At 41.7% G+C, this 24,098-nt stretch overlaps 1 protein-coding gene across 1 annotated transcript in view; it reads right to left on the bottom strand.

The window, feature by feature from the left end:
* The window catches only part of SHOC1 (shortage in chiasmata 1), a 102,151-nt gene that overhangs the window by 52,888 nt on the left and 25,165 nt on the right, over positions 1-24,098 (bottom strand). Inside the window, exons 7-14 of the mRNA XM_089779459.1 lie at positions 15,460-15,613; positions 11,015-11,220; positions 9,595-9,808; positions 6,045-6,119; positions 5,211-5,291; positions 3,837-4,079; positions 1,230-1,753; positions 606-651 (exon numbers count right to left, since the gene is read on the bottom strand). Of these exons, the coding sequence (XP_089635585.1) occupies positions 606-651; positions 1,230-1,753; positions 3,837-4,079; positions 5,211-5,291; positions 6,045-6,119; positions 9,595-9,808; positions 11,015-11,220; positions 15,460-15,613 (1,543 nt within the window). The remainder of the gene's footprint in view (positions 1-605; positions 652-1,229; positions 1,754-3,836; positions 4,080-5,210; positions 5,292-6,044; positions 6,120-9,594; positions 9,809-11,014; positions 11,221-15,459; positions 15,614-24,098) is intronic.

The following is a 24,098-nucleotide window of genomic DNA, read 5'->3' as shown; positions in this document are numbered from 1 at the left end:
AACCATGGGAGGTCAATATTATCTAGTAGCATTACCAACACTTCTACTGCTTACTGAACTATTCAGTTATGTAAATTAGAGCTAAATATCAGCACAGAACACTGAGAGCGAGGACTGGTGGTTGTAAACAAACTTTATGGAACCTCAGGAAACTTGGCCACACCCATAAGTGGACATCTGGCACACTAAAATCATGTCAAATCATGGATGTTGCTGGACTAGAAAGTGTCAGACTAGAGAAGTTTACTTGTTTACACTATATTTAACTAAGTCTCTATCCATAGTACCACTCAGAGATGCAGTTCTAGTTAGAGTTCACTAGATGGTAACATAAGACCACAGTTCACATATCTTGAGTCGGTACTTCTAGAAGAGGGATTATCAATTTCTCAAGATCTGCGTGTGTATCAATATAAAGCAGTAATAAATGGTTTTATTTTTAAATGTTTATTCAAATGTCTTGCAAATAATTGCTTTTTTCAAGGATACAATTAAAATCCTTATTAATCTGTTATCATAGCACTACTTCGTGCTATTAAAATTAGTGCTGCAACAATGTTTATACTACAAACTTCTCTTCCAAAGGATATATAACTCATACATACACAGGTACATAATTAGTGTTGAAGCTTTGCTAACCAGGATCTGCGCCTGCAATATTTTATTTATTACTGTGATTCTACTCTGGAAAGTAGCCAACTTAACATTTCATCATCTTTCAATTATTTCTGTAGGAAAGGTGGTCAATTTATAAGTAAATATATTTTTTCTATGTTCCAGTCCTGCATACTCAGTCTGTAAGCTAGGTTTCCTTCCCATACATCAGCAGTGATTAAATATTTTTCAAAACATGTTCTGTCTTCACAGACAACTATTCAGCTTCATTGCCTCATTGGGCTTGCATGGTGTAACTACTTAGAATGGTTCTGCCAGATAAGAAGAAATACAATGTAGCTTCCTCTTAACTGTGCTGACTCTGCAGGGCTAACGAGTCGTAAGCAGCAGAAACTCACAAAAATCAGCAGATTTGATTCAAAACATGCAAGTGGAGCAGACAGTCTGAGTAAGAGGGTACCATTTTACATCTTCTTCTCAAAGTGGAACCAAACTTTAATGTACACAGTCTAAAAAAACTACTAAAAAGAATAGAAAGTAAATACCATGGATGAAATACGGGACCCACTGAAGTAAATGGGTCATGTAAGGAATTATTATAAATGGAGTTATACTTGATTTATAGCAAAGAATGAGAGCAGAATTAGACTTAAAATTATAGGACAGAATGACTCACCCTCTTTCTGCCTATCCACATTATTTTTTTCCTCATTTTGGATGAAAACCTGTTTCGATCTCAGCATGATAAAACTGCTCAGGTCAGAATCATCATGACATTGTCTAGACTGTTCAAATGGTGACGTTTTCTGGCTTTTTCTTGAGCTGTTCGAGTTAAAAAATACTTCTTTACAATTAAGTGAGTCAGATAAATCTTTTCTTTTCTTTTCATGATATAAGAAATGCATTGGTCCTTCTGTTTCACTTTCCTGTTTGTCCTGCCTTGTTAGTTGTTCAACAGATTCATTTGAATCACATACATTGATATGAGGATTAGCTTTCAAACGTAATGGTGAGAATGGGGTCTTCTTTTCAGGTGAGAAATGAGAATTTGTTATTTGGTCCCAGTGATGTGCACTGACAGAAAGTAGTCCTTGGTTAGTAAGGGAGCTCTTCTCTTCAAGCCATTCTGAAAGATAAAATTAGTTTTCTCCATTGCAATTTTGATTACTCCTCGTAGAATCTACTGTTCTGGCCAGAATAAATAACACAAGTAAAGAGGTGAGCAATAATTTTTGATGGAGGGGGCACTCCAAGATTTTGGTAACTGGTCAAGGGCCACAATTTTCCATGCAGTGGGTGTGGGATCTGGGATGGAGGTTGGGTGCAGAAAGGAGCCTGGGGTAAGGGATTGTGGTGCAGGAAAGGGTGTGAGGTCTGAGAGGGAGTTTGGGTGAAGGATGAGGTTGTGACCTAGTACAGGGGATTGAGGAGCAGGGTCCAGAAGGGAATAGGAGAGGATTCTGGCTTAGGAGAGGAGTATAGGAGAGAGTTCAGGGTCTGGAAGGGAATTGTAAGGTGGGAGTGCAGAGTGTTTGGGTGGTGAACTGGGACAGAAGGGGGTGATGGCTTAGAGCAGGGAATGGGCAGGAGGGAAGGATTTGCAGGGTGCCAGAAGGAGGCTCTGCACAGGGAGTGAGGGGGAGGCTTCACAAGCTGCCCCTGACCCGAGCACAATCTCTTAGCTGCTATTGTGATGGGGATAGGGACAGAGTGTTTGAAGCCTCTCCCCCCCAGAATAGAGACACACATGGAACAGTCAGCCACTTTGAATGGCTTGGGGCTGCTTTCTGTCTCAGGATCCTGGTAAGGCAGGCTGCAGGCCAGATTCAAAGGCTATGTGGGCTGGTCTTGCCTATCCCTGCCACAGAGAAGTCTTTGTTGCAAGATGTTGGTCATTTCAAGAGTCAGACAGAAACTAAAGTCATGTTTATCAAGAGTGCAGAAGAGGACATGCTTCTGCTCCAGCAAAAGTATAGAAATACTGGGGATAACACAATCACTTCAACACACACATCAAGTGGAAGAGCTATAAGACCTAAAAAAAAAAATCCTATGAATTTCCTGAACCCCCATTTCCTATCAACTGGATTGGGCAATGAAATCTATAAATTATCACTTCCGTACAGAACAGTGAGTGCTGTGTAGGAAAAAAAGAAGAACGATCTAACTTAAAAAACAACAAATAGTTCTGCAGCACCTCAGAGACTAACAAAAAGTGTAGTTGGTATCATGATGGATTTATTGTACCAATTACATGCTCTAGTTGAAGGGACACTGCAAGGATATGGATGCATGAGAAATAAAATATATACTACATATGCTTGTATTGAATAGGAATAGCTTCATATTAAAAATCCCCATAATGATAAATTGTGTGTGGAATAGCAAGGAATTTGATTATGAACGTGAGTAACTATACTTATTGAAAACATTTTTAATATAAGGAAATGAATATGATTTGATGAATTTTAGAGCTGTAATTTACCAATATCATAACCCTTTGCCTTACTTTATATATTCATGTTAACAATACTTTAGCTAAATGCACTGCGGTGTTTTCTGTCTGCAGTGTTATAGAGCTGTCATAATAAGGTAGTAGTGTTCCTCCATGTGAGTTGCTCACAAACAACCCTGAAAATCTGCATAGTGAATAAACTCCCGCATAATACTGTATACTGATGAATCTTCACGATAATAGAATTTGAGTCTACTACATCATGTCCTGTGCCACTGACTTATCCTGGAAGCTGGAATGATATAAGAATCTGCTGCATCAACATATTCACTATTACAGATATATTAATTAATATTATTAATTAATAATACTTTGAAATTATATGCTTTTCAAAAATTCTCCTGTTAGCTATTTCATTAGAAACAGTAAAGACTTGTTATGACTAACATGGGTTTGCAACTACCATAATTTGCAAGTAAAATCATGGCAACTGTGACTGCAAATTAAGTATGTAAGCGCACACATACTGTTATCCATGAAACTCAGTTGTAACTTTTTGTTAATCAGACGTTAGAGTAATAAAGCTGACTAATTTATGCTTTTCTGAGTTTTTTTTCTTGAGAATGAATTTTTTTCTGTTTTCTTTGTTAATTGCTATAATGCCAGCATCTGTCACTGAACTGCATGATTGATCCTCATTCCTCTTTTGAAGATCTCCATGTCATTCTTGTCATTTAACTTGTTTAACAAAACCAAATATACTTACTTTCTAACTGAAATTCTTTAATTTGTGAGAATACTTCCACTTTAGTAGGAAACAGGATATTTTCACTACCCAAATCAGTGCTTAGTTGCTCCAAAGAATCTGGTATTACCAGATTTTGTCCTGAATCAATCCACCAGCCTGATTTTAATGGGCTAAACAATGGAGCTTCCACCTGGACAGACAGTAACTTTTTCAGTTCTGTAACTGAATGATGTTGAAATATAGGTTCAATGATCTGAGTCTCTACAAAAAAAGACAAAACTAGTATAAAATATTAATGGAATGGAAACTTGAGAAAAGAACATTTTTTACAGCAAAATAACAACAAAATATTCATGACTTAGATTATGTTTATCCATTGGTATATCTTTCTAATACAGTATCATCACTGGATCAAACAGCAAATTAATAAACATTTACATAGCTGTAAGAAGTATGTTTTTTCACCTTGTTTTTTGTGTTAAATTTCCCAGCAATACTTATAAATCCAGTTTGTTGGTATAAATCTGCATTTCCTGGATTACAAATAATCTGGATTTATTCAATATCTATGAATTTACCTTTCATAATTACAAGCACCTATTATAATCATTATCTGAAAACTCTAAATAGTAAATAGACTATTTTCCATATATAAGAAAAACTTCCTAACTGTCAGGGTGGTTAAACACTGGAATAAATTGCCAAGGGAGGTTGTGGAATCTCCATCTCTGGAGACATTTAAGAGCAGGTTAGACAGACATCTATCAGGGATGGTCTAGATGGAGCTTGGGCAGGGTACTGGACTCGATGATCTCTCACGGTCCCTTCCAGTTCTAAGATTCTATGATCCTATATCTCTCAGAAGTCTTCTGGGGCTGTTTCTTAACATATACTACTGGGGTCAAAAATAATGTATAGTTTAGTTATTTTGGGTTCCATATTCCACTTCCTAATGTTTGTGTTTAGCACTGGAAACTTATCACTTAGCTCTCCATGAATATGATTCCACTAAGGAATTTATTAATATAGATTTTTTTTAAAATTCAAGATGAGAACAACTTAGTCTATAATAAAAATTGATGGTTCAACAGAGCTTGTAAAAAGACTGTGAAAAGACAAACTAGTCAGCAGCCTTATAAGAAGATTTATATAAGGGAAAATGATCAAACAGCCCAAATTAGACACAAGGAATACTTTTTTTGTGTGCAAATAGGAGCTGTACTCACACATTCCTTGTATTCTAAATTCATTTATATCAATTTTGAAAATGTATCCTCAAATATCTGCATATATTTCCTCAAGCACTTTCCAGATTAATTTCTAGGCTGTTGTACTGTTTAACATACAACTCTTTTATATCAGTTCAGTATATTGGAATTTACACTTCCTTACCTTCAAGCAAAAGAGAGTTCACAGCATTTTGGTATTTTTCTGACTGCCACACTAGATGCTCTAAGTGCTGCTTAGTCGATTCTGTAAACAGAATACTAAAGCAAAGAAACAAGTAAAGAAATACTGTGGTAAGAAGCTTAGATCATAGCTTTTTAGATTTTCAAATCAACTCTCTTCTGCTAATACATTGAGAAAAAGTCATTTTTCAAAAATACTTTCTCTCCAAATGTCTAATTCCTCTTATTGATTCATTTGGGGGCAGGCCCACTGAGAGGAGATGGGGGACAGCAAAGGGGGCAACTGCTCAAGGGCCTGCCGATACAAAGAGGCCTGAAGTTCCTGGTCGTAAATGCTGCTACGGATTGGAAGATAAGAATGGATGCCCCTGCCCAGCCCGCTGCGATTCCCAGGCTGGACTGTGCAACACCTCCAACCAGAGATGGCCCATAGGTCAGGAATTTGAGACCTCTGCTATAGTCCTTGTATGTCTGTGGAGGGAGGATAGTAAGACTATGAAGGCTACTCAAGCAAATCAGATGGAGAAGCAGCCATGGAACCACCCCCACATGCATATTCTCAGCACACAGCCATAAGCTAATGGCATGCTTATCTGCTGAGGACTTTCAAGGATTCATTATCATTGAAGTATGAGTCCCTCAACTTCCCCAAAGAGGAAAGAAGCTGTTCACTTCATGCAGTAACGATTGTTCTTTGAGATGTGTGTCCCCATGGGTGCTCTACTGTTGGTGTCAGGCTTGTCACAGTGCCACGGATCGGAGACTTTCAAGCATGTATCAGATAGGCTGTGCATGCACAAGCAGAGAGTGGCATTACCACCTTTGGAGTAGCACGTGGAGCCTGCTTTTCCCTCTGTTTCTTCTTTGACGTCCTCGTGGGCTGCTATTATTGCTGAAGAAGTGGGGAGGAAGGTGGGTTGTGGAACACTCACAGGGATACACATCTCGAAGAACAATCATTACTGCACAAAGTGAGTATCTTCTCTTTCTTCTTTGAGTGATGTTCATGTGGGTGCTCCACTGTTGGTGACTGTGTAGAAGTGCCCATTGAGATGGATGGTGGACTTCGATTAATTGCTACAAATTGTGGAGAGGACCGCAGTGGCAACTGCAGTATCTGTTGTGGAGCATTGTAGAATAGTGTAATGCTTTATGAAGGTGTGATTAGATGACCATGTCGCTGCTCTGCATATCTCCTGGAATGAGAATCCCTTTAGGAAAGCAGCTGATGTCGCCATAGCTCTGGCAGAGTGGGCCTTTGGACTCATTGGTAATGCCCTATTCTGGAGCAGGGAAACCAGCAATCTCTGGGAAGACCGAAAGGATTGAGTCCTATCAAGATAAAAGGCAATTGCCCTTCTGACATCCAAAGTGTGTAATATGGCTTCTTCTCTGGAACGATGTTGTTTTGGATAGAAAGTGGGAAGGATTATCGGTTCATTGATATGAATTCTGGGGTCACTTTGGGTTAAAAGGACGGGTGTGGCAGCAGGATGACTTTGTGCTTGTGAAAGGTCACTTATGGAGGTGAGAGCTGCAAGTTTGCTGACCCTCCTTGCAGAAGTGATCGCCAGAAGGAACAACATTTTCATGGTAAGAAAGGTAAGTGGTGCGGTTGTCATTGGTTCAAAGGCTGAGAGAGTGTAGGACCAATTCTAAGTCCCATGTGGAAGGAATGGGTTTTTGAGGTGGGTGAAGGTTCTGTAGACACTTCCAGAATCTTTTAGAGATGGGGTGTGCAAATATGGAGAACCCATCAATGGGAGGGTGAAGGCCATAATGGTGGCCATGTGCACCCGGAGTGAAGAAATTGACAAATTTTGTTGTTTCAGATGTACTCCAGTACTTGGTGGAGCGTTGCTCTGAATGGTTCAACTGCCCTGTTTGTGCACCACTCTGTAAACCTGTGCCACTTGTATAATTAAGTCTTGCATGTCGTTTGTCTCCTGCTATGCAGCAGAACAATTTCCACTTGTTGTGAGCACTATTGCTCTGCTTCTGAGAACCAGATAGGTACCATGCTGTCAGGTGCAGCATTTGTGGTTGGGGGCAAAGTATTGACCTCTGGTTCTGGGACAGCAGTTCTGGGTAGCTCGGAATTGGGTAGGGAGGTCATAGAGACAGGTGATAAAGACATGGGAACCATACTGTCGAGGCCAGACTGGGGCTGTCAAGATCACTCGGGCCCCATCCAGCTATATCTTCTGGGGGACTCTGGGAATGAGAGGAATGGGTGGGAAGGCATTGTCCAGGGAGCCGCGTCCTATGCCCGCATGCAAGCAGTACTGGGGGCATTTGCAGTTCTGCCAAGTTACAAAGAGATCTATCTGTGGTCACCCCCATCGGTGGAACAGCTTGTGGGTGATCTGATCGTGTAGTTCCCACTCGTGTTCCGTGAGGAAGTTGCAGCTGAGGGTATCTACCATAATGTTCTTGTCTCCAGGCAGGTATTCTGCCAAGATGGTAATATTATGATGGATGCACCAATTCCAAGTCTGATTGCCTCTGCGCCTAGTGACTGGGATCTCACACCCCCTTGGCAGCTGATGTAAAACATAGTTGTCATATTGTCGGGAAGGATACGCAAGGAAGAGCTTTGAATGTAAGGGAGGAAGTGCTTGCATGTGTTGTGAACTGCTCGAAGCTCAAGCAGATTTATGTGAAGTCTTGACACGTCTTTGGACCATTTCCCTTGTGCAAACTGTTGTTGAAAGTATTCACCCCATCTCATCAGTGAGGCATCCATCTTAATTTGTTTGCACGGCTGATCCCGGAGGAAAGGCACCACGTTGTGGAGGTTGTGTGCCTGTGTCCACCACCATAGAGAGGTGAGGACTTTTGTGGGAGAGGAAATGTTCCTGTGGATCTGATGGCTGGTTGGTGTATATACTAAAGAGATCCAGTGTTGGAAACAACGGAAGCGCAGCCTGGCTTATGGGACCACATATGTGGTCGCAGCCATGTGCCCCATGACTTTCAGGCACGTTATGATGGGTACCATTGGGCTGGTGGTAATGATCATAATGAGATTTTTTATGTTGTCGAAACAGTGATGGGGAGATAGGCTCGAGCTATTGTGGAGTCTATACGAGCCCCTATGAACTCCAAAGATTGTAATATGGATTTCTGCTAATTGATAATGAAGCCCAGTGACTGAAGCATGGTCTTCATGAATGTAATCATGTCTCTGATAGTCCATTGTGAGGGATCTCGGATAAGACAATCATCTACCTAAGGGAATATTGTGATCCCATTCCGTCTTAGATATGCCGCGGCCAACGCAAGGGTCTTGGAAAAGACTCTGGGGGCAGAGGAGAGTCTGAATGGGAGGTCTCTGTATTGAAAGTGGTTTGAGGCTATCGTAAATCATAGGAAGCGCCGGTGTGTGGGGTTTATTGTGATGTGAAAATACGCATCTTGAAGGTCGAGGGCTGCGAACCAGTCCTCCCTGTCCAGTGCTGGAATTATTGTGCTGAGTGTGACCACTTTGAAGCATTGCCTGTGAATATATTTGTTTAATTGGCGCAGGTCCAAGGTAGGTCTCCAACCTCCTGTTCTCTCTACAGTGAGAAAGTAGTTCGAATAAACCCCCTTCCCTTTGTATTTTTTGGGGACCCGCTCTGTGGCTCCTATTTTGAGAAGCTGTAAAACATTCTGGTGGAGCAGAGTCTTGTGAGAAAGGTCCCTAAAGAGGGAGAGAAAGGGTGGGGAGGTTGAAGGAACTGCCGTGAAGGTGATAGAATAACCACAGCTAATGATTTCTAGGACCCACCCATCTGTAGTTATTTCTGCCCACTGATCATAGAAGGGGCACAAGCAGTGGTGAAATATATTGTGCTCGCCTCAGGACTATCTATGCTGATGAAATGGTTCTGCTTTGTCTTGCAGAGTGTGCTGAGGAGGAGAGAATTGAGCTCTGTCTGTGGCCGAGGTTGGCAACGAAGGAACTGAGGAGAAGTGGGCTGCGTGCGCTACTTCAAAGACAGGAGTGCCGCTCTCTGCTCACGCATGCACAGCCTGCCTGATCACTGCTCTCAAAGTCTCCAATCCGTGGTGCCCGACACCAACTGTGGAGCACCCATGGGGACACCAATTGAAGAAGAATCTGCATTTTCAGGACATTAAGCCTTTATAGAGGAAGATAGTCTTAAAGCAACTCTCTTGGTCTTTTGAGTCTCTATGCACTGAGACAACGGATAGGGAGCACTTCCTGGACTGTTTCCAAGGCAAAGAGCTCAATAGACAAAACTGTAGGCAGTGAGCATCTCACAAAATGAGGCCATAAATTAACAAAATCCAATTATGGCAGTTTTGCATTAATTTGGAGGAGATTGTACCAGCTATATATTCTGATTAGATTTTTACTTACCTGTTATAAACAGGAGAAATAGGTTCTGCCTGAAGTCCTGCACGCAACAAATTCACGTGTGATCTTTGCGGTCTGCATGGAGGAGTTAGTGGCATTTCTACTTCATACGAAGGATATAAAGCATAACTAACTGCGAATTGCAGAAAATGACACCACGTTTCACAAATATAAGTGAAAGAAATGTTATTATTTATGTAAAACTCTGACCCCAACTAAATTTAGTTTTTAAAGTTTATTATGAAGATACTATGTTTTATTACTTGATCAATAAAGACCAAAGTGTAGTACTTTATATCTAGACAAGAAGGGTAACAATAATGCATAACTAACAGTTCTTTACTGGTTTTCCTATGTGATTCTGGGAATCTCTACATACCTTGCCAACCATTCAGAATTTAAAACGATCAACTATTATTTTGGGTGTTTTTAATTAAATGTTGATCAGCCATGGCTCAGTCACGTAGCTCTTGCTTAGACGGAATGGCTCTTTCAAATTGCAATTGTGATGGTTCTAATGTTACTCACATTGACAGTGAAATCAGCAAGTTTGTAATTCAGATACTTCAAGCTTGGAGAGAGTAAATTATTGTTTTATATGTAAATAAAATTCTGTGCTACTTATAGTCATAGTCTTGTAAATGTGTGTCACAGAAGACTCCCACTCAAATTCATTTGGCATTCCACATGCAGAGCACTTGCCAGATTAGCCCCTATATTTTTAGCAAGCTATCTAAACAAGTTTAGAGAGTCAAAACAGTCTCTTTTAGGTCATATTTACTGTCCTATTTTTCCCAGTAAAATGAATTACAGACATGCTTATGGATTTTTCTGCCTTACAAGGAACTTGTTTCTTTGATTATTTTTCTTATTTGTTTTCAATGCCATTTTTATCTTAGTAAACAAATTATTTAGTAACAAAGCTAGTCAAATGCAAGTTCTGTTTTGCAGTCAGAACTCTGACCACAGATTCTGATCTCGAGCTCACAGGCTGCATGGACATCAAAGAATGGAATACATATGGATAGAGTTGCCATATTTATAGGACAGTTCAGGGCAATTGCCGCAGTCCCCAGATTTTGGGAGGCTCCATGCTTCAGGAGAATATAGTAGCATGGGGCCAAAGTAGCCCAGGGAATTAGAGAGAGGCCTGGCACCAACAGCAGGGGTTGGGCCCACACCAACACCTGCACTCATTGGTGGTGGCAGGAAGTGGAGCAATCTGGCCACTGGTTTGCTTGGTTCTGCTAGCTACCAGTGTTGCACAGGGAAGGGGGCTTAAGAGAAGGGAAGAAATGGGGGCAGAGAGAGGACAGAGCAAGGGCAGGAAGAGGTGAGGTAGGGATGGAGCAGGGTTGGAACCTGAACCAAAGGGTTGGAGGAAGGGGTGGAGTGGGGGGCGGGGCAGGAAGAAGAGGGGCAGGAGTGTGGTCTGGGGTAGGAGGTGTCCTAGGCATATGTATAATAAAAAATAATTGTTCTTTAAAACAAGCACTGGATTTATGTATATTCCACTTCCTACCTGCCTCACAGTATTCCTGTGGATTTCTGCTTTGATTGACACAAACCTCTTCTGTGGGACAGTATTTTGAAATCTCTATTTCATTTGTAATATTTGCAATAAGATCTGAAAAGATATAAAAAGGTATCACAATAATATCAATTTTATTTCATTTCTTCCTCAAAGCTGTTCCTTGAACAACGTTTTCGTGTCTATTTTGATTGATGCCACATTATCATTTGAATTAACAATACCAGTACTAGAGTTACCACCAGTTATAAATATAAAACAGCAGAAGATATTTGTGATACCATAACAATCACACTATGTGATCATACTAGTGATCCATCTAATCCCATATCCTGTCACTTCCAATGATTAGAGCCAGCTGCTTCAGAGGAAGGTGCAAAAAACCTGCATTAGGTAGATGTGGAATAGCCTGTCCTTAGGGGAAGTTTCTTCCTAACTTTGAAACATCACTCCCATAATTGGATTGTCAGAAGCTGGGATCAAACCGAGGATCTCTCGACCTAAAAGCATAAACCAGACAAGCTGAGGCTTCGGCCATAGACTTGTTCATGTTGTACAGATGAGCTAGGGCCACAAGTAACCCTGCAACACTAGTCCTGCAAAGCCACAGGGTTTCTTATACCTCCAAAACTCTTTTTTTATAATTACTATTATAACATTGACTATTCTTGTTAGCTGTATAAATATCTAATCCCTTTTGGAAACATGCTGTGATCATAGCCTAAATTATATCCCATGACAGTAAGTATTACAGGCTAACTGTATTTTGTGTGAAAACGTATTTCTTTTATCAATTTAGTATGTCACTTTTCAGTTTCACTGAACATTCATTTGTTCTTGTATTTAGAGACAAATGCTAAAGCTTTAAAATGTCAGTCCAAACCCTAGACTGATCTTGTTAATTCCTGGGAAAGGGCTTCCCTGACATAAAGAGAGAAAAGTTCCTCCGGCATACTGCCCTAGCTTCCCAGGGCTAAAAATAGCAGTACTGACTTATGAAATCAGAGCAGATACAAATCCAGGGATATATGAAAGGCTGATCTGCTCTGAGGTGGAAGAACATAAGACGTATGGTGAAAACACTGGGAAACAGCAGGTTCATAAATAACTTTATCTTCATATATGTTTAAACTATTAATCATTTTATTCAGTTCATGCTAAACATTTGATAGATATGCAAAGAATATTGGCCTGTGTTAAGGTGGCAGTGTTTTTACCTGAACCACTAGAAGCAACCGAAATACAAACACTGCAGAAGGCATTTTACAAATTTTTTGTTTGTTTTTGCTTAAATGTGTTCTGTGATGCTAACCTCAGGCCTTCCATAGGTTTTTAAAGAGAACCCTATTATGTATACTAAGTAATAATAACAATACTTAGCACCAATGAAGTGTACAATAATTGAGATTACATTTTGATATGCATTGACAAAAGTTTGATATACTTATTTGTATTGTGGAAATGCTGTCATTAGTATTTATTATTTTGTTTCTTGGGTATAATGTTTTAGATATTGATATTTCTTTTATTTGCTTATATGTACAGTTGTAAAAATTGCAATTAGTTTACAAATATATATAATCAAATATTTATTGTTTATTGTAATAAAATAGTTTATTTGTATTTGGTAGATTATACAATGCACTATTACATATGATAATTGCATTAAAGAATGTTGTTTAGGTTGCAAAGTCAACCACTGAAAAGTTAGGACATTCCAGATTTATGGTTGCTTATACAACTGTAAATATTATCCCTTTGTGAATCAACTCTGTGCACTGAATAAAGCAATGATTCCATGGGAAAAGCAAAGCAAATGTGCATGTAATTTGACAGTACTATAATGCATACACCCGAATTAAATTGCACAGATAATCATAAAGTATTTCCTAACTTTCAAGTCCTTGACTTTTCAACCTAATTATCTCTCTTTAAAGGTAGTATTTATATTAGTTTTTAACTACATGCATTCCTTTTCATTTTTGTGGTTTTGTAATTCTATAATATATACAACTACAGCAACTCCATACCGCAAGTAGGATTTCACTTGTGAACCTTCAGCATTGTCACACAAGCTTCTACCACTGCAGCTAAAAGGACTAAGGCCTAACTAGGTTAGGGTATGTCTACACTACCCTCCTAGTTCGAACTAGGAGGGTAATGTAGGCATACCGCACTTGCAAATGAAGCCCGGGATTTGAATTTCCCGGGCTTCATTTGCATAAGTGGGGCGCCGCCATTTTTAAAACCCCGCTGGTTCGAACCCCGTGCAGCGCGGCTACACGGGGCACGAACTAGGTAGTTCGAACTAGGCTTCCTAGTTCGAACTACCGTTACTCTTCATTCCACGAGGAGTAACGGTAGTTCGAACTAGGAAGCCTAGTTCGAACTACCTAGTTCGTGCCCCGTGTAGCCGCGCTGCATGGGGTTTGAACCAGCGGGGTTTTAAAAATGGCGGTGCCCCGCTTATGCAAATGAAGCCCGGGAAATTCAAATCCTGGGCTTCATTTGCAAGTGCGGTATGCCTACATTACCCCACTAGTTCGAACTAGCGGGGTAGTGTAGACATACCCTTAGCTAGCAGGAGGAGAAATCTGTAATCAAAAAGTGATGCACACTGAATTCTGGTGGTAGTGGTAAGGGGAACCTAACTGGTTCTGTCTGTCCACAGTGTGAGATTGAGGATATCTAGGCTCATAGGGTATATTTGGAAGGTAGGGAGGAAATAGATCACTGGTCAAGTGCTGAGGGGTTACTCTGTGAGAAGCTGGCCTACTTCTCTTCCCCCAATCAAAAAATGGTGGGTTTCTGCTCCATAGACCACTGGGGTCATGGGTCAGAACCAGAGGGATGTGGAGCCCAGCCCATCTCTTAGGCTACAGCTACACTGTAGCCTTCTTCTGGAAAAGCTTATGCAAATGAAGCACAATGTGGAATATTGTTGTGCTTCATTTGCATAATTAATTAGCTGCTTTTGCGCAAGAGGCTTTTGCGCAAAAAGGAACTGTGTAGATGGCTCCTTTTTGTGCAAAATCCCCTCTTGCGCAAGAACCGTTCTTCCTAAAAAAAATGAGGAAGAACGGCTCTTGTGCAAGAGGGGGGTTTTGCGCAAAAAGGAACTATCTACACAGGTCCTTTTTGCGCAAAAGCCTCTTGTGCAAAAGCGGCTGCTAATTAATTATGTAAATGAAGCGGTGATATTCCACGCCACGCTTCATTTGCATAAGCTTTTCCAAAAGAAGGCTACAGTGTAGCTGTAGCCTTAGTTTCACTCCATTGCTATAGCTGCTTTGGTATTCACAATACAGTATGGGCACATCAACACAGCAGGGCTAAAGCTGAGATAAGCTACGCAATTCATGTAGCTTAAGTCGAAATAGCTTATTTTGGCTTTTGGCACTGACTACACAGCAGGAAGTCCAAGAAAGAGCACTCTTCCTCCTAATTCCCTTACTCCTCGTACAATGAGGGTTACAGGAATCAGAGTAAGAAGTCTCCAGCTCGACATTATTTCGACATTATGTCAAAATAACTGCTTGTAGTATAGACGTGAACTTTGTTATTTCGGAATAGCGTCAGGTATTCCAAAATAACACTGTTGTGTAGACATAGCTTATCATCTGCCACTGCTACTTTGGCAGCATACAGAACATTTATATTTTTAGCTATTATTTGGCAAGCTGTCAAAACTTTCCTGTGGCACAAAAGAGAACAAAATAAGTATTTTAAAAGTTTAATAGAAAAATGTAAATGGAGTTTCATGGCACGTCAGCAGGGGAATAACTCTCACACTACAGAATATCAAAGATCTGCTTCCAACAGTGCATGTGGGAAAACTCAAAGACAAGATCATAAGAGTATTTTGAAAAAGATATGGTAGTAAATACAGAGTCTATTATAAACTCCTCCTATAATGTTGTGGACAATTTATATAGAGTGACTGTACTGCATGAATTACTGGAAACTACTCTGGAATGTCTCTAAGAAAATTCATCTTAGCATCACTAGTCTATTCAATTTTTGTCATTAGAATCACTCTTCCACCTCATTAACAATAGCTGCTCCTGAAATAACATGGGCCTGAAATGAAGAGTACAGTACGTAAGAGATCACTTCCTTTTGGCTGCTTACAGAAAACTTTCATACTTTGAAATTTGATATGTCAAACCTGCTACATAATTTCAGACACAGAATGGGTCTTATTCTCATCTGATATGTACTATTCTGAATCAGTAATAATTCAAATGAAGATAAAAGAGTTAAAAAGATAGTGGTGTAAAAACTGCGTAGATTAGAGGAGAATTGGGCCCAAAATATAAAGAAAACAATCCTCACCTTCTTTGATTTTCTTTTCACTCTCGCTTTCATCTGCTATAATTTCTGGTGCTAATTTTAACAATTCTTTCAATTCCAACCACGATGGAATCTCAACTTTCTGATTGAAGTTTATTGTCTTGTTGGATTCTAACTCAACGGGCAGCATTAATGACTGAAAAATATAATAAACACAGTAACGCTAGTCTAGGTGTTTAAAATAGTGATTTTTTTTCCTTTATTGTTTAATTTTGACTCATCGAATTAAATATTTTGCAGAAATTTAGACTAAGACTGGTTTAAGAACTTTTTAACAAAGATAGCAAAGAGGATTCCTTAGATAGAAAAAGAGCTCAATTCATGGGGGAAAAAATCAAAATAAAGTAAATGACTTTTATTCACAGAAAAAAAGAGTCCAAATCACATGTGCTACTGGTGTAAAAATAACAGGTGGAACTAATCAGTTCCTAGTGCTATAGGCAGTGCTAATGGCTCTGAGAGATCTTGTCTATACAGTGTGAGAGAGGAACTAATACATCATTGTCCCTTTGCCGCAAAGTGTAAGAAAAAACGGTTACTCACCTTCTCATAACTTCCGGGGATAGCTGAGTTAGTCTGTACAGGATAAACTTTAAAAACAAACAAAACATGTAGATGGTATTATGAGCTTTCGTGGGCACAGCCCACTTCTTCAGAACAACCATTTGTTGTTTTTAAAGTTTATCTTCTCATAACTATTCTTTGAAATGTGTTGTTCATGTCCACTCCAATCAGGTGAATGCACATGCACACGTGCACGGTATCCGGAAGATTTTTCCTAGCAGCTAGCTGTTGGGTCTGCCTGGGCACTCTCTGGAGTCATGACCTTATGGTGCATAACATAGAGCCCTGCCAACCTGTGCCCTCCTCAGTCCTTCTTTTGGCTACTCTGACAGAGGGCAGAATGGTAGGTATAAGAATGGACATTAACCACACATCTAAAATAACAAAAGTCAGGAGAAGGTAAGTAACGTTTTTTTCTTTGTTGAGTGCTTATTCATGTGCATTCCAATCAGGTGACTAACAAGCCCAAGTTCAGGTGGCAGGCTCAGAGTCTTCCACTGACTGGAACACTGATTGTGCAAATGCAACATCATCCTTGGACAGATGGGTGATCTCATAGTGTGAAGAGAAGGTGTGAATGGAAGACCAGGTAGCTACCATACAGATTTTCTGAGTAGGGATCTGTGCAAGGAATGTGGTGGAAGAGGCCTGCATCCTGCTGGAGTGTGAAGTGAATGGAGGTGCAGGCACTCCTGCAAGACTGTAACATTCACAGATGCAGGACACTATCCAAGATGAGATGCACTGAGAGGGTACAGATTGACCTTTCCTTCTGCCATGGCTAAATGAATAAATGAAATGACCTTCTGAACAGTTTTGTTCTTTCAATGTAAAAGGTTAGCACAGTGCGGAATGCAGAGAATGAAGTGTCTGTTCTTGACCGCTAACATGTGGCTTCAGGTAGAATACCTGTAGGAAGATGTCCTGGTTGATGTGGAATTGTGGCACCACCTTCAGGAGGAAAGCAGGATGGGATCAGAGCTGCATTTTGTCTTTATAGAATATGGTATAGAGGGTCTCTAATGTCAGTACCCTGAGCTCAGAGACCCTCCTGGGCAAAGTTATTGCCACCAGGAATGCCACTTTGTAAGAGAAGTATAGCAGCAGGCAGACTGATGGTTCAAATGGCAGTCTCAACAGTCTGGAAAGGATTAGGTTGAGATCCCAGGAGGGGACAGGTTGGCATACCTGAGGGGAGAGTCTATCAAAGCCTTTTAAGAATTAATTTACCATGGGGTTCACAAAGACCAAGTGCCCCTGTGCACTCAAGTGGAATGCTGATATAGACTCATAGACTTTAAGGTCAGAAGGGACCATCATGATCATCTAGTCTGACCCGCTGCACAATGCAGGCGACAGAATCTTACCCACCCACTCCTGGAATAATCCTCTCACCTATAAGTCAGATATTGAAGCCTTCAAATAGTTTAAAGACCCCGAGATGCAGAGAATCCTCCAGCTGTGATCTGTGCTACAGAGGAAGGCAAAAAACCTCCAGGGCCTCTGCCAATCTACCCTGGAGGAAAATTCCTTCCCGACCCGAAATATGGCGATCAGCTAAACCCTGAGCATGTGGGCAAGATTCACCAGCCAGACACCCAGGAAAAAGTTTTCTATAGTAACTCCTATCATCCCTCCATTGGCCTATTTACCACTGATAATGAATGGTCAATTAGTTACCAAGATCATGTTATCTCATCAAACCATCCCCTTCATAAACCCATCTAGCTTAATCTTGACGCCAGATAGGTCTTTTGCCCCCACTACTTCCCTTGGAAGGCTGTTCCAGAACTTCACTCCTCTAATGGTTAGAAACCTTCATCTAATTTCAAGTCTAAACTTCCTACTATCTAGCTTATATCCATTTGTTCTTGTGTCCACACTGGTATTAAGCTTAAATAATTCCTCTCCTTTCCTGGTATTTATCCCTCTAATATATTTAAAGAGAGCAATCATGTCTCCCCTCAGCCTTCTTTTGGTTAAGGTAAACAAGGCAAGCTCCCTAAGTCTCCTTTCATAAGACAGGTTTTCCATTCCTTGGATCATCCTAGTGGCCCTTCTTTGTACCTGTTCCAGTTTGAATTCATCCTTCTTAAACATGGGAGACCAGAACTGCACACAGTATTCCAAATGATGTCTCACCAATGCCTTGTATAATGGCACTAACACCTCCTTATCCCTACTGGAAATACCTCGCCTAATGCATCCCAAGACCGTATTAGCCTTTTTCACGGCCATGTCACGATGCGGGCTCATAGTCATCCTATACAACCAGGACTCCGAGGTCCTGCTTCTCCTCCGTTACTTCCAACTGATGTGTCCCCAGCTTATAACTAAAATTCTTGTTATTAATCCCTAAATACATAACCTTACACTTCTGACTATTAAATTTCATTCTATTGCTATCACTCCAATTTACAAGGTCATCCAGATCTTCCTGTATGATATCCCGATCCTTTTTTGAATTGGCAATACCTCCCAACTTTGTGTCATCCGCAAATTTTATCAGGACACTCCCACGTTTGGTGCCAAGGTCAGTAATAAAAAGATTAAATACAATTGGCCTCAAAATTGATCCCTGAGGAACTCCGCTAGTAACCTTCCTCCAACCTGACAGTTCACCTTTCAGTATGACCTGCTGTAGTCTCCCCTTTAACCAATTGCTTATCCATCTCTCAATTTTCATATTGATCCCCATCTTTTCCAATTTAACCAATAATTCCTCATGTGGTATTGTATCAAATGACTTACTAAAATTGAGGTAGATTAGATCCACTGCATTTCCTTTATCTACAAAAATCTGTTACTTTCTCAAAAAAGGAAATCAGGTTGGTTTGGCACGATCTACCTTTTGTAAAACCATGTTGTAATTTGTCCCAATTGCCATTAACCTTAATGTCTCTAACTACTTTCTCCTACAAAATTTCTTCCAAGATCTTGCATACTACAGATGTCAAACTAACAGGCCTATAGTTACCCGGGTCGCTTTTTTCCCCCTTCCTTAAAAATAGGAATTATATTAGCAATTCTCCAGTCAAATGGTACAACCCTTGAGTTTAGAGAGTTATTAAAAAATGTTGCTAATGGACTTGCAATTTCATGTGCCAGTTCCTTTAATATTCTTGGATGAAGATTATCTGGGCCCCCCGATTTACTTCCATTAAACTGTTCAAGTTTGGCTTTTACCTTGGATATGATAATATCTACCTCCATATCCTTATTCCCATTTGTTATGTTACCATTATCCCTAAGCTCTTCATTAGCCTCATTAAAGACTGAAGTAAAGTATTTGTTTAGATATTGGGCCATGCCTAGATTATCCTTAACCTCCACTCCATCCTCAGTAATTAGGGGTCCTACTTCTTCTTTTTTTTTCCTATTTATATGGCTATAAAACCTTTTACTATTAGTTTTAATTTCCTTTGCAAGGTCCAACTCTACATGACTTTTAGCCTGTCTCACTTTGTTCCTACATGCTCTAACCTCAATAAGGTAGCTTTCTTTGCTGGTCCCTCCCATCTTCCACTCCTTATATGCTTTCTGCTTTTTCTTAATCACCTCTCTGAGATGCTTGCTCATCCAGCTTGGTCTAAAACACCTGCCTATAAATTTTTTCCCCTTTCTTGGGATACAGGCTTCTGATAGCTTCTGCAACTTTAACTTAAAATAATCCCAGGCCTCCTCCACCTTTAGATCCATACATTCTTTAGTCCAATCAACTTCCTAACTAATTTCCTTAATTTATTAAAGTTAGCCCTTTTGAAATCAAAAACCCTAGTCTCAGATTTATTTTTGTTTATCCTTGAGCCAAGGTTGTCCCCTACAACCATTTCATCTATGAGGTCCTCACTACTCCCCAAAACCAAATCTAAAATGGCAGCCCCCCTTGTTGGTTCAGCAACTACTTGATGAAGGAATTCATCAGCTATCACATCTAGGAAAATCTGAGCCCTATTATTATTACTAGCACTTGTTCTCCAGTCTATATCTGGAAAGTTGAAGTCTCATATGATTACACAGTTTCCATGAGTATTTACCTCATTAAAAACATTAAAGAGGTCTCTATCCATATCCAAATTAGATCACGGTGGGCTATAGCACACCCCAACCACTATCCCAGGAGAGGATCTGATAGTTTTCTTCCCCAATGTGATTTTTGCCCAGAAAGACTGTTTTCTTCATGCCATCACTTTTTATTTCTTTACAATCTACCTCATCATTGATATACAATGCTACTCTGCCACCTTTACCTTTATTTCTGTCTTTTCTAAACAGCACATACCCTTCAATACCTGTACTCTAGTCATGCCTAGTATTCCACCATGTTTCTGTTATTCCTATAATATCTGGTTTCACATCCTGGACCAATAGCTCTAGTTCCTCCATTTTGTTACCTGGGCTCCTCACATTGGTGTACAAATATCTTAATTTTTGTTGTTTGGCCTCACTCACATTCTTTACCCAATTTGGCACGGATGTTTGGCGGGGCAAGTCACGATATGGCGGCTAAATGAACCTTTATGGAAAAGATTGAAAGTCCTTGCTGTTTAAGAGGTAGTCTATAATAAGTGGCACTGAGGCCAGCACCGGGGGGTGAGCTATGTTGCACTGACCAAACAAAATCTCTTCCATTTAGCATGTAGGTGGCTCTTATAGAGGGTTTCCTGCTGCCAAGTAAGATTTGTCTGACCGGGTTGGAGCAGGAAAGACCTGAGGGGTTTAACCATGGAGCTTCCACACTGTAAAGCACAGTGAATGGAGGCTCAGATACTGGAGGTGACTGGTTTTATGTTATAAGGCAGCGTTTCCCAAAGTGTGGTCCGCGGCCCGGTACCGGTCCTTAAAAAAAAAGTAATGGTCCTCAGAAAAAGTTTTGGCAGAGAGCCCGCCGCCGCGGCGTCTCTGTCGAGCATGCTCCCAGGCGGTGGGGCTAGATCTGGCAGATGCTAGGACCCAGGGAGAAGGCTGTGCGTACCAAAGCAGAACGCCCGGCGCCAGCCGATAAAGCGGCCCATCGTGCGCTGGGGACTTTGTTCCCCTGCTGCCTTCCTGCACGCGGGGGAGTGGGTGGGGATCTGGGACGGCACCAACTCCAGCTGCTCGGGCAGCGCGTGCTGCCCTGGGGAGCGAAGGAGCAAGGTGTGTGCTGCCTGAGCGGTTGGGGCAGGCGCAGTCCAGGATTTCCCCTCCCCCCCAAGCAGGAAGGTATCAGACCCTGTATGACAGGTACTGTGCTGCTGTTTGGGGGACGGGGGAGCAGCCCACACACTTCCTGGGCCTTGGCAGTTACAGGATCCCCAGGTATCAGCCCCTGTCCCCTCCCCCCCCGACTCCCACAAGTACCCTGTCCCAGCACCCAATCCCTTGCCCTAGCATCCACAAGCACCCTATCCCCTGCCCCAGCACATATTGGCATCCTTCCCCAGAACTCTGTCCCAGCACCCACAAGCACAGTTGGGGCCACATTAGTGAGGATTGAGGTGTTTGGAGGGGTTGTGTTTTTGTATCTCATTTGCGTGGCCCCAACTGACTTTTCTGTGGGCTAAAGTTGGCATTGGGGGCTTTGAGAGGACCAGAAACAATTTATTTGAATATTCATCATTTGCTTAATTAATACGCTAATATGAAAATAAATGTTATCCGTCCGCCAAAAGCTCGTGAATGGATTTACTGGTCCCCAGTGTCAAAAAGTTTGGGAACCCCTGTTCTAAGATCTGGGAAGAGTGGTATGTGTATCTGGGCCTCCACTGACAAGTCCAGAAGGAATGTGTACCACTGTTGACAGGGTCACACTAACGATATCAAAATTACCTGACCTCAATCCCTCCAAATCTTGTACTTTGTGGACAAGTGGTATGGGCAGAAAGATGTATAGGAAGCAGCTCCTCCATGCTGGAGCCTAGACTGTGGTTTTGGAAGGAGGCAGAACTGCTGGCACTTCCTGTTGTATCAGGTGGTGAAAAGATCTATTTGGGGAAATCTCCACCTCTGGAAGACTGAATGCATGACACCCAGGCAAAAAGACCACTCATGTCCATGAAATGACCTGCTGAGGTGTTCCACCAGCTCATTCTGCAATCCTGTGAAGTACGATGTTTGCAGGTGTATTACATGTTTTACACCAAAGGCAGGCAATATCTGGCCCATTGTAGCCAGACAGGCCACCCCTCTGTCACATCCATCTTGTTTGCCCCTCTGAGGTGCCTGTATACAGGACAGAAAAGGAGCAATAAAAATCAGCATAGTCTTTGAAGCCTCAACACAAGGCACGGATATGCTGGCTCATCTGACCCTGGGTAAACTGAAAACATAGATATGAGAAAGAATGATCAAGGCAATAAACTGACCTCGAGTCTGCGAGAACTGCCCTGGCTAGTACCTATATTGATATGATCACACACAGTCGTCCCTGGGAGAGGAATCTCCCACTGAGAAAAGAATGCCCAGTACTCCCAATTTAGTTCTCTCTCTTTCAAGTGTAAATTAAGTTCACAACTCCCTTGTAAGAACTGGCGTCACAAAGACGGATCAGCACCATTTGGTATCACAGATAAGAAAGAGAAATACGTGACCCCAGGGGTATAAAGATGGGTCCAGCAGCACACTCACTACCATCTATCTGCTGGTCGGGTTAGGTGATTGACCTCCTGAGGTCCACAGAGATGCCCACCTTGTATTTCGTCTTTCCGAGAAATTGAGGGACCGATCCTGGCCTGACACGCTGGGACCGAGTGATGCAGAAGGGGGTAAAAATTGTACCCATATTTGTCCTTTTGTTATAGAGCATGCATAGAATAGAGCTCTTTAAAGATTAAGCTGTCACTTGGGACCATTATCTTCTATCTTCCTTCTTCCTGTGTAACCTTAAGATCTGTATTTGCTAGCAGTTAAGAAATAGCATATGATTTATAAGCTTCTTTAATAAACCTGTAACTGTTTAAGCTTGAACCTGACTCCTTCAGTTGCTGTAACAGAACCAAGCACAATTTAAAAGAACTTCAGCCGGTCATAAGGGACAGATATAGGAAGAGCTGGGGCATTTGGATCGTGTCGCTTCCAGAGGACAGATCCGTAGGGGCATCTCTCAGTCTTCCCTAGGCTGCCCGCTGCGAAGGGATCCTGTATCCAAGCAATCAAAATCTGAGATGTAATAAGCTCTTCCAATAAACTCTGAGGCATCTGTCAGCCTGTTGGCTACCCTCCACGAAGGGATCCCAATCCTAGCGGACAAAGACACGGATGTTAAACTCCTTGGGGGCGCCCATCAGTCTCTCCTAGACTACCCACTGCAACGGAGCCTTGTGTCCCAGCAGTTGAAGACTCGGGTGTAATACACACACACACACACACACACACACACACTGCCCTGACCATCGGCTGACACCCATGGGCTGGATCCAGAACACCAAACCGCCAGATCTGGCCTGCAGCCTAGCAGAAGCTTTGAGTAGGATCACTGCCTTCCATGCCACAGCATGCCAGTCAAAATGACTGGATGCAGGGGCCATGTGCTTCTCTGAGCATTATGAGCCCCTGGAAACTGGCCAATGAGAGCTGCCTGGGCCGTGCCTGTGGCACAGGCAGAGTGCAAAGTACCGCACCTCTGGGGTTTGAGGCACCTCCTGGGCTGCCGGCTGGGAGCCACCTAGTGAGCGTCTCCCAACTAGAGCCTGCTTCTGGCACTCCAGTCCCTCCCTCCCCTAAGCCTCTGCTCCCCACCCCCAAACTCCCTCCCAGATACCACACAATCTCCTACACCCCAATCCCCTACCCTGAGCTCCCTTCTGCACCCAACCTCCACCCCAGACCTTAACTTCTTCCATTATTATCATGGAAGAGTGCAGTCCTGGACCACAAGTTCTTGGAGTAGCTCCACATAAAAAATTCCTGCCCACCTCTGTTCTACACAGAAGTCCCACAATGTGAAGGCTTCATAGTATAGGGAACAGTTTGTTGATATAGAATGATACTGCTGTGTTGTCCATCAAAACTGATAGGCAATGCCCTCCTAAGGGTATGTCTACACTAGCCCCCTAGTTCGAACTAGGGAGGCTAAT

The sequence above is a fragment of the Pelodiscus sinensis genome, chromosome 6, assembly GCF_052426305.1.
Source record: "Pelodiscus sinensis isolate ZL-2025 chromosome 6, ASM5242630v1, whole genome shotgun sequence".
In the NCBI taxonomy this organism is placed as follows: domain Eukaryota; kingdom Metazoa; phylum Chordata; order Testudines; family Trionychidae; genus Pelodiscus; species Pelodiscus sinensis.
This window is presented reverse-complemented; position numbering and strand designations above follow the sequence as displayed.